At 52.3% G+C, this 11244-nt stretch overlaps 1 protein-coding gene across 1 annotated transcript in view; it reads left to right on the top strand.

The window, feature by feature from the left end:
- The window catches only part of KLC4 (kinesin light chain 4), a 17828-nt gene that overhangs the window by 3139 nt on the left and 3445 nt on the right, over positions 1-11244 (top strand). The window contains 11 exon segments of the mRNA XM_027771898.1: positions 376-606; positions 2004-2085; positions 3962-4181; positions 5107-5137; positions 5140-5211; positions 8963-9064; positions 9250-9423; positions 9771-9870; positions 10039-10091; positions 10270-10340; positions 10525-10633. Of these exon segments, the coding sequence (XP_027627699.1) occupies positions 376-606; positions 2004-2085; positions 3962-4181; positions 5107-5137; positions 5140-5211; positions 8963-9064; positions 9250-9423; positions 9771-9870; positions 10039-10091; positions 10270-10340; positions 10525-10633 (1245 nt within the window).

Here is an 11244-nt window from a genome sequence, read left to right as displayed (position 1 = left end):
ATAGGGTGCGTGCACTCACCAGACAGACAGAGAGAGACATAGAGACAAAAAGCGAGAAATCACCCCCGCGGGGGGATGGCCACGCCGCAATCCCTTCTCCTCCATTCTCCTCTTGGGATCTTGGGCACGCACCCATACGTGCCTGGCATGAGCTTAAGCCACCGGGTCCAGAACTCAAACTGCGGTCGACTACATGGTAGTTCAGTGACATAGCCATTACGTCAACTGCTGGTCTCGAACTTAGTATATTCTGAGGGTAGAGCCGTCGCTGCCCACCTGTGCCCCTGCCAGTCTTGTCACCTCCTAGCAGGCTCCCTCTGCATCTCACTGAGCACCTGATCCAGAGCGTGGCGCTCACAGGATGTCCCCACCTAGGTGATGCTGGCTCTAGCCAGCCACCTGAGCACAGTGGAGTCGGAGAAACAGAAGCTGCGGGCTCAGGTGCGGCGGCTGTGCCTGGAGAACCAGTGGCTCCGGGATGAGCTCGCGGGCACCCAGCAGCGTCTCCAGCGGAGTGAGCAGGCCGTGGCTCAGCTGGAGGAGGAGAAGAAGCACCTGGAGTTCCTGGGGCAGCTGCGGCAGTATGACGAGGATGGGCACACTGCGGTGAGCATGTGCACGCCAGGTTGGCCGGGGGCTGCCAGCTGGGTGTCGCCACAAACATGGGGGCATTTGGCCCACCATCCTCAGGGGCTAGCAGTTCCATCCACCCCAATCCCACCTGGCGAATTTCTTTTTCAGTCCTGACACCAAGTCCAGGTGACAGCAAGGGGGAAAACGGTAGCCACTCATTCAGTCACCACTTCATTAGATGCCCACTGAGTGCCAGGCACTGCATACTCCTCAGGGAACAGGGTCGTTGCTCTCGCAGTTACAGGTCTGTGAGATAAGCACCCGGCCAGTTCTAACCCAGGCCCTAAATGCTACAGTCAGGGAAGGCATTGCCCAGTTGATCAAGCCCTCCCCAAATTTACTCACACGGTGCGTGACATTAACCCTCACTTGGCAGGTGTTTACGTATCTCTGTGCCTTATGCTGTACAAGGTGGGCATAGAGGAGATATGAAAAACTTTCAAAGAGAGTTCCCGCCTTTGAGCGTATAAGTATTTGTCAGGAACAGGCACATATGTGTGAGCACGTATGTGACGATGCCAAGCAGTGGGTGCTCAGCGCTGGCTAAGTGGTTCAGTCGGTGTGGGAGGAATTCCACAGAGACAGGTCCCTGCGGGCCGGACTGGTGTCCGTGGGGAAGAGGCAGCGTACAGAGGTGGGGAGGATTCCAACTAGATTTCTCATTTGAATGGATTAGGAATTGGGTTGGATTCTGAAGGATGATGAGGGAGAGGAAGGAGCCCTCTAGACTGGAAGGCTGTGGTGTGTGTTGTGGATAAGGCTCCCGGGGTGGAAAGCTGGTCCGTCCTAGGGCTAGTGAGATGATCTGCATGGACCCTCTGGTGAAGCTGGAGGGGCAGGCTGGAGGTGTTTGTAAAAGGCTAGGCTTTTCCTTCTTCCTGAGGAGAAAAAAAGTTCCCAGAGTGGAAGTAGGTTGGACAGTGAGGGGCGAGCATGAAGTCCAGAGTGAGCCGTGGCAGATGCCGTGCGCATGGCTGGGCTGGCCCCTTCGAGTGCGTGTCAGAAAGGTCAGACACACTCCCCGGCCTCAGGAGAGACAGGACAGACCTGTAATCAGTGCAAGTGCACAGGGATCAGCCCAGGGCTGCAATTACAGCAGCCGGTGGGGAGGCTGGAGAAGGAGGTGGTTAGGAAGGAAACTTCCTGGATGCGAAGGAAGGGAATGTCATGAGATTCCGTCCAAAGCATTTCTGGATTTTTACCAGTAAGAACAGACTGAGCTTGACTGGGCAAGATGTTGGCCTACTCAGGGACTGGGGCAGGAAGGGGGGTCTTCTAGGCCCCCTTTGTCAGTCATTTCATGGCTCAGCAGGTCCCATAAAGGCTCCTAGGGATATCTTGGCCCTGACGCACTGCTTCTTCCCTTCCAGGACGAAAAGGAAGGTGACGCCACCAAGGATTCCCTGGATGACCTCTTCCCCAACGAGGAGGAAGAGGACCCCAGCAATGGCTGTGAGTCTGCTTCTGGAATTGGATGGTGATGAGTGACAGTGAGGGCTGGTCCCAGCTGTGGCCCACCGCAGGATACTCACTCCCCAGAAACAGGCTCTCTCCTTCCTCTGGAGATGGGGCAGGGGCTAGGCTAGTATTTTGATTTCCTCAGCCTCCTCCTTATTCATCAACATCAATATTTATTAAACTCCTTTTTTTTTTTTTTTGAGAGAGAGAAATTTTTGCTACCGGGTTCGTGTGCTTGCTGGAGAGACAGAGAGAAAGATAGAGACACAGAAAGCAAGAAATCACCCCTTGGGGTGGGGGGAAATGACCACATTGCAATCTCTTCTCCTCCATTCTCCTCTCAAATTTTGAGCATGCATGCACATGTGCCTGGCGTGAGTTTTAGGCCGCTGGATCTGGGACCCAAATCACAGTCAACTACGTGGGAATCCAGCACCTCAACCACCATAACTGGTCCCTATCAAACTCTTAACATGTGCCAGGCACTGTGCTGGGTACTAGAAATACCAAAATGAAAATGACGCAGGTCTCATCAGTGAGGAGTTCCCAGTCTAGTGAGAGAATGACTGGAGATGGAAGAGCAGGAGCTCCTCCAGGGACAGAACCAGGTCTTTCTTATTTTTGTATTCCTCAGACAGCCCCTGGCTCATGCTTATTGAGCAAATGCTTGTTGAATGAAGGAATCACTGGATAAACAAATGAAATTGTGGTGGGCACAGGTGCAAGGGAGTGGGTTAAAGAATAGTAGTTAGGGACCAGCAGTTGGCATAATGGCTATGTCACTGGAGTCCCATGTAGTCCACCATGGTTCAAGTCCCGGACCCGGTAGCTTAAACTCACACCGGGTGCGTGTGCATGCGTGCCCAAGATCCTGAGAGAAGAATGGAGGAGAAGGGATTGTGGCGTGGCCATCCGCCCTAGGGGGTGATTTCTCACTTTCTGTCTCTCTGTCTTTCTGGTGGTGCATGCGCCCTATAGCAAAAACCTCTCAAAAAAAAAAAAATAGTAGTTGGGGGACCAGCAGTTAGAGTAATGGCTATGTTGCTGGACTCCTACGTAGTTGACTGCAGTTCAAGTCTTGGACCCAGTGGCTTAAACTCACGCCGGGCGCGTGTGCATATGTGCCCAAGATCCTGAGAGGAGAACGGAGGAGAAGGGATTGTGGTCTGGCCATCCTCCCTAGCAGGGGTGATTTCTCACTTTTTTTTTTTTGAGAGGTTTTTGCCATAGGGCGTGTACGCTGACCAGACAGACAGAGAGACAGAAAGCAAGAAATCACCCTCCAGGGGGGATGGCCACGCCACAATCCCTTCTCCTCCATTCTCCTCTCAGGATCTTGGGCACACGTGCCCGGTGTGAGTTTAAGCCACCGGGTCCGAGACTCAAACCGTGGTCGACTATGTGGGAGTCCAGCGACATAGCCATTATGCTAACTGCTGGTCCCTATTTCTCGCTTTCTGTCTCTCTGGCAAGTGCATATGCCCTCTGGCAAAAATCTCTCAAGAAAAAAAAATACACGCTAGGTGCATGTGCATACATGCCCAAAATCTCAAAAGGAGGGAGAAATGGAGGAGAAGGAATCGTAGCATGACCAGTGACCATCCCTCGTGCGGAGGGTGGGGGGGTGAGGGTGTCCTTTCTTACTTTCCCTCTCTCACTCTCTGTCTCTCTTTCTCTCTCTCCAGGGAGTGCATGTGCTCCCTGGCAAGATTTAAAAAAAAAGAATAGCAGTTGAGGCAAGTGTTGATGAGGAGGCTTGTTGGGGTGGGTACAGGTGTACACATGTGGAATGGGGAACAGGGAGGGCATCTGGCAAAGGTGGAAGGAAGAGTTCTCTGAAAGATTCTCTTAACTTTCTGGGATGGTTTAGTGTCCTGTGGCCAAGGCGCTGCAGCAGCTCAGCAAGGCGGATATGAGATCCCTGCAAGGCTGCGGACTCTGCACAACCTGGTGATCCAGTATGCAGCCCAGGGTCGCTATGAAGTGGCCATGCCACTCTGCAAGCAGGCACTAGAGGATCTGGAGCGCACGTCTGGCCGTGGCCACCCTGATGTTGCTACCATGCTCAACATTCTCGCTTTGGTTTATCGGTGAGTACTACCCTCCTCCTTGGCCTAGAATCTGCCCCGCATTTCCACCTCGGTCCTGGTCCTCTGTTGGCTCCTGACTCCAGTGCCTCCTCTCTGCAGAGTACCTCTCCTCTCTGCTGGGCCTTCCAGATATACCCCACTAGGGGACTTTCTGCTGTACCGGAACTGTCTCTTCTTCTATCCCTTAGTCCTTGGCCCCAGAGACTACTTATCTCTCAGGCTCTGCTTCTCTCGTCTCTCTTATGGGGGTGTCCTTTGCTCTCTGTTTCTGGCTCTTGCATCCCATGACTTGGGTCTCGCCTGGGATGGCATGCTCTGCAGCCTGGCATGACTATGTCCGTGAAGCCCTCTCACTCTTTTTTTTTTTTTTGGAGAGATTTTCGCTATAGGGCGCGTACGCTCGCCAGACAGAGAGAGACATAGAGACAGAAAGCGAGAAATCACCCCCCAGGGGGGATGGTCACGCCGCAATCCCTTCCCCTCCAGAGAAGGACCAGCAGCTTAAGTTCTACGCCACCTGCTGGCCCAGACAGACCTGAATTTTCATTTCATTTTATTCATGATGGAAAACGTGTGTGTAACATTCAGGAACGAGAGAGAGAGAAGGAAGAGAGAAAGACAGAGCATTCTGACAGGGTCTAGTCATGCCACGGTCCCCTTCCTCTCGGGCTCTTGGGCACGCACGCACACGCGCCCGGCGTGAGTTTTAAGCCACCGGGTCCGGGATGCGAACCGTGGTCGACTACGTGGGACTCCAGCGACATAGCCATTACGCTAACTGCTGGTTCCCAAGCCCTTTCACTCTTCATACCAAGCTTCCTGTCTCCTTAGGGATCTCCAGTCCCTAAATGGACCTCAGTCCTCCCAAAGAGAGAGAGGGAGGAGATGGCTTAAGGATAACCCCTGTCACTTTGTCTCCTTTCAGGGACCAGAATAAGTACAAGGAAGCTGAAAGGCCAAGGAAGCCGCCCCCCGGCTGAACGACGCCCTCAGCATCCGAGAGAGCACCCTGGGCCGAGACCACCCTGCCGTCAGTAATCCCTGCCCTCTCCCTGTCCCCAGTGCTCTTTTGACCTCGCTCAGCTTGCCCATCTGCTGCCCTCAGTGTACTCACTGGAGGTGCTTAGGAAGGAGGCGTCTGGGCATTACCTGCTGATCCCCAGTGGTTCTCATCCTCTAAGATTCAGTGACTCTCTCTGTCTCTATCTATCTACGCCTGGCATTTTTTCAAGCCTTTGGGTCCAGGACTAGAACTGTGCAGCTGGTGACATGGGCGAGAAATATCTATGTCTGTCGGGTTGTAGGAGAAGTCATGACGCATTCTTGCATAGAAAAATATGTCATGACTTTCCGGCTGACCTGATCTATCTATCTATCTATATCTATTTAGTTTTTGCTAGTTGTGTGTGAGTGTGTGTGTGCTTACCAGAGAGAGAGAGAAAGTGAGGAATCACTCCTAGGAGGTCTGGCCATGTCACAATCCCTTCTTCTCATTGTCCTCTCAGGATCTTGTGCACACACATGCATGTGCTCCTGGTGCGATTTTCAAGTTTACGCTTCACAGTCGGCCATGTGGGACCCAGCAGCTTAAGTTCTACGCCACCTGCTGGCCCAGACAGACCTGAATTTTCATTTCATTTTATTCATGATGGAAAACGTGTGTGTAACATTCAGGAACGAGAGAGAGAGAAGGAAGAGAGAAAGACAGAGCATTCTGACAGGGTCTAGTCATGCCACGGTCCCCTTCCTCTTGCCCTCCAGGCCACGAGGATCTTGGGCATGTGCGTGTGTGTGTCCAGTCTGTTTAAGGTAGACTGGAGACCCGAATCTGTGGTCAGCTGTGTGACTTTCAGCACTGCAGTCCAGTCCAGTACGGACTCTGCCACCTAGTCTGGGACACTAATGACTCTTTTATAATAAATAATAATTACCCTGGAGGGTGATTTCCTGCTCTCTGTCTCTGTCTCTCTGGTGAGCACATACACCCTATAGCAAAAATATTTAAAAAGAGAGAGAGAGAGAGAGAGAGAGAGAGAGAGAAATGACCTTAAGTAGAAATGACCCTTAAGGATAGTGACCCAGGACAATTTATACGATTGCCAAAGTGGGGCCAACAGGTGGCATAATGGTTAAGGTGCTGGACTCCCACATAGCCAAATGTGGTTCAAGTGTGGGACCTGGCAACTTGAAACTCACACTGGGTGCATGTACTTGCATGCCCCAAATCCCGAGAGGAGAATGGAGGAGATAGGATTGAGGCCACCCCTATGGGGGATGATTTCTCACTTTCTCTCTCTCTGCCTCTGTGTCTCTGGTGAACACATGGTTTCTACAGTAAAATCTTTCTTAAAAAAAAAAAAGAAGAAGAAAGAAAGATGGGGCCAGCAAATGGTGTAATGGTTACATCACTGGACTCCCTTGTAGTTGACTGTAGTTCAAGTCCTGGACCTGACAGCTTAAAACTCATGCCGGGTGCATGTGCATGCACGTTCAGAATACCTAGAGGAGAATGAAAGAGAAGGGACTGTGACATGCCCCCCCCAGGGAGTGATTTCTCGCTTTCTGTCTCTCTCTGTTTCTCCGCTGAGAACATGTGCCCTCTAGCAAAAATCTCTCAAAAAAAAAAGATTGTCAAAGTGGAGAAATAAATTTTTTGTTTTTGTTTTGTTTTGTTTGCTGTAGGGTGTATGCACTCACCAGAGAGAGACAGAGAGAGAGGAGAAAAGTGAGAAATCAATCCTCTCCCCAGGGTGGATGACCATGCCACAGTCCCTTCTCCTCCAATCTCCCTTCGAGATTTTGGGCACACACACACACAGGCACCCAGCACGATTTTCAAGCCAGGACTCAAACTTGGCCCTGTTGGATCCAGCCACCTTAACTTTAATGCCACCTGCTGGCCTGAAATAAAATATTTTTTAAATGAATTGACTGGAATTAATTCCCCACGATATGATGTAAAAGGCAGAATGATGCATCTCAGAAAACAAAATTATCTTGATTACCTTACTGAATGTCAAAACTTACATTCAATGTTTGACTGTCTAGTAGGACATTTAAAAGTTGCCGGAGCTGTCCCACACATGTAGGACATCTGTAACATTCTTGGCTCCCCACAGGTAATAATGCTCCCCCTCTTTTTTTAATTTATTTTTATTTTTTATTTTTTATTTTTTTTTAGATTTTTGCTATTGGGTGCATGCATTTGCAGAGAGAGGTGGAGAGAGAGGGAACGTGAGACATCATGCCCCAGAAAGGATGATTCTGCAGTCACTTCTCCATTCTCCTCTTGGGATTCTGAGCACTTTTTTTTTTTTTTTTTTTAGAGGTTTAGAGTGTATGTGATTGCTGGAAAAAGAGAGACAGAGACAGTGACAGGGAAAGTGAGAAATAACCCCAGAGAAATGGCCACACAGCAGTCCCTTCTCCTTCATTCTCCTCCTGGGATCTTAGGCACGCATGTACATGCACCCAGAGTGTGTTTCAAGCCGCCAGGTCTGAGACTTGAACTGCAGTCAGCCATGTAAGAAGAGTCCAGCAATGTAACCACCACATCATCTGCTGGCCCCTGGGCACACAGCTGTCAGTCATTTTTATTTTATTTTATTTTTAAAAGTAATTATTTTATTTACTTTTATTCTTCATCATCATCATCATTTTCCAGTTTGATCAGACAGAGAGAGAGGGGAAGTGAGAAAGCAAGCTGCCAGGTCTAGGGACTTGAACCACAGTTGGCCATGGGGGAGTCCAGCGCCCTTAACCACCATGCCACCTTCCAGCCCCTCTTTAATAAAGAACAGTTTAATTTAATTTATTATTATTATTTTTAAAAATTTGACTATCTATAAAGAGAGACAGAAAGTGAGAAAACAAGCCGCCAGGTCTGAACCATGGTTGGTCATGTGGGAATCTAATGCCTTAACTGCCACGCCACTTTCTAGCCCCAAGGGCATGTGTTTTTCAAGCCACTGGTCCAGGACTCAAAGAGCATAGTCAGTCATGTGGGATCCAATTACCTTAACCTCCATTCTACCTATTGGTCCCCATGCTCCCAATCTTCATGGCATGTGCACTTTCTGGAGAGACAGAGAGAGAGAAAGTGAGCAATCACCCCCCCAAGGGGGGGTGGCCATGCCACAGTCCCTTCTCCTCCATTCTTCCCTTAAGATTTTGGGTATGCATGCACACATGTCTGGTGTGAGTTTTAAGCTGCCAAGTCTGGGACTAGAACCACAGTTGACTACGTGGGAGTCTAGCAATGTAACCATTATGCCATCTGCTGGCACCATGGGAGCCCTTTTTTTTTTTTTCTGAGAGAGATTTTTGCTATATGGTACATACACTCACCATAGAGATAGACAGAAAGCAAGAACCCCCCCCCCCCAAGGGGAGTTGGCCACACCTCAATCACTTTTCTCCATTCTTCTCTTGGAATTTTGGGCACGCACACACACGTGCCCATTGTGATTTTCAAGTCCCCACCTCTGGGACTCAAACCACAGTCGACTATGTGAGAGTCCAGCGACGTAACCATTACGCCATCTGCTGGTCCCATGGCAACCCATCTCTAAGAATCCCCCTGGGGTGATGCCGCCACCATGGTTTCTGAGCTACCCTGTTCAGCAGTTTCCCTCCCGCCAGCCTTTGGCTAGGATGGTAGATTCCAGGTCTCTTGGGGTTGTCCGTGTAGGGCCCTACTGTGCAGTACGGGGTGGGGGACCTCGGGTCTCTTAGGTCCTTTGGCGTCGCAGCGTCTGACGGGGACAGGCCTCTCTTCACAGGTGGCTGCCACGCTCAACAATCTGGCTGTGCTCTACGGCAAAAGAGGCAAGTACAAGGAGGCGGAGCCGCTGTGCCAGCGGGCGCTGGAAATCCGGGAGAAGGTACCCAGCCCTCCTTTGTCAGCTGTGGTGGGATCCCCCTCCTCTCACCTCTCCTCTGACCTACCTTTCCCTCCCCTCTGCCTCGCTCTCTCTTCTGCCATTCCCTTCCCTTGCTCAAGTGTACACGCGTGTGCGCACGTACACACAGGGCATCAGCCGTTTATCTCCCCCCTTGCCCCCTCCAGGTCCTGGGCACTGACCACCCAGACGTGGCCAAGCAGCTGAACAACCTGGCCCTGCTGTGCCAGAACCAGGGCAAGTACGAGGCCGTCGAACGCTATTACCAGAGAGCGCTGGCCATCTATGAGGGGCAGCTGGGGCCCGACAACCCTAACGTAGCCCGGACCAAGAACAACCTGGTAAGGGAGTTGTGGGGAGGGAAGGGAGAGGCCACTCCTGCCCTGGAACTGGGCAGCACCTGGAGTGGATACACCGTTCTCGTCAAGTTGGTGCCATCTTTGGGGCTGCCGCTGGGAGTGACGAGGAATCCACTTGGGAGTGGAGCAGGGATACCCTTGATCCCACAGCTAGAGAAGGAGGTGGAAGGAGGACTTCTGGAGATCCCACAGCTAGAGAAGGAGGTGGAAGGAGGACCTCTGGAGAAAGTCATAGGGACAGCAGGAAGTGGGGCTCCCTGAGCCCGGCCACCCGCTCGTCTCCCTCCACTTTCTTCTCTTGTTCCTGTGTTTGCCTTCCTGCCCTCCAGGCTTCCTGCTACCTGAAACAGGGCAAATATGCTGAGGCCGAGACCCTGTACAAAGAGATCCTGACCCGTGCCCATGTGCAGGAGTTTGGGTTGGTGGATGGTGAGTGGTGAGCACCTGGGGAGAGGCTGCAGGGAGGAAAGGAAATGCAGACCAGAGGTGGGGGGTAAGGTCACAGTGGCTCCCAGGGGGAGCCGGACCCCTTCAGCACTGCTGGCCTCTGGTCCCGGCCCCACTCTCTAACCTCATCCACCTTGTGTATCCTCCCAGATGACCACAAGCCCATCTGGATGCATGCCGAGGAGCGGGAGGAAAGGAGCAAAGTGAGTGGGAACAGCCTGGGGGACTCAAGGCTCCTGGCCCTTCTTACCCCTGGCATTAGCCCAGCACGTCCCCAGCCGCATGGTGCCTTCCCCAGCCCAGTATGCACCCAGCCCCCTAGCTCACCCCCCAGCAACTCTACAGGATTTTCTCTGGCTCCTTCCCTGTTCTGCCCTGCAGAGCCGGCCCCGGGAGGGCAGCACGCCCTATGTCGAGTATGGAGGCTGGTACAAGGCCTGCAAAGTGAGCAGGTGAGCTCAGTGAAAGGCCGGCCAGGCCCCAGTGCCCTGTCCAACCCTGACCCCCACCCCAGCCTCCCGGACCCCTTTTCCTCCTGCCTTTTGACCTTCCCTTGGCCTTGGCTCTGTTCCCTGTCTGCCTCATTTCCTCTTCGGAGAGCATTTACTCTTCCTCCCCTGGTCTCACCCGGAGTAGCCCCACAGTGAACACCACCCTGAGGAACCTAGGCGCTCTGTACCGGCGGCAGGGAAAGCTGGAGGCAGCTGAGACCCTGGAGGAATGTGCCCTGCGTTCCCGGAAACAGGTCAGAGATGCAGAGGGGAGGAAGGTCCCGGAAAGAAGGGACCAGCAGTTAGTGTAATGGCTATGTCGCTGGACTCCCACGTAGTTGACCGCGGTTTGAGTCCCGGACCTGGTGGCTTAAAACTCACGCCGGGCATGTGTGCATGTGTGCCCAAGATCCCGAGAGGAGAATGGAGGAGAAGGGACTGCGGTGTGACCATCCCCCCTGGGGGGTGATTTCTTGCTTTCTGTCTCTCTGTCTCTGTCTGTCTGGCGAGCGCACATGCCCTATAGCAAAAAAACCTCTCCAAAAATAAATAAATAAATAAAAGAAGGGCCCTGGGATGAGGCACTCCTGGGGCTTCTGTGAGTCTCCCAAGAGTAGGAGGAGAGGCGATGAAGAAGGCAGGAAGCAGAGGCAGTCCTGTGGTTGTGATTGTTCCTAAGCATGTTCGTACCCTCCACCTGCTTCTGTGGTCAGAGCTCCAGGTTCAAGATTCCCTTTGTTGGGCTGGCCCTGTGGCCAAGGGAGCCTGATCCCACATGACCAACCATGCAATGGAGTCCTGGCTCCAGTGGCTTGAAAAACCCTCCAGGTGTGTGTGTGTGTGTGTGCATGTGGAACCCCCCCCC

The sequence above is a fragment of the Tupaia chinensis genome, unplaced genomic scaffold (genome assembly GCF_000334495.1).
Source record: "Tupaia chinensis unplaced genomic scaffold, TupChi_1.0 Scaffold000238_1, whole genome shotgun sequence".
In the NCBI taxonomy this organism is placed as follows: domain Eukaryota; kingdom Metazoa; phylum Chordata; class Mammalia; order Scandentia; family Tupaiidae; genus Tupaia; species Tupaia belangeri.
Note: the sequence above shows the minus strand (reverse complement) of the source record. Positions and strands in the feature narration are given on the sequence as shown.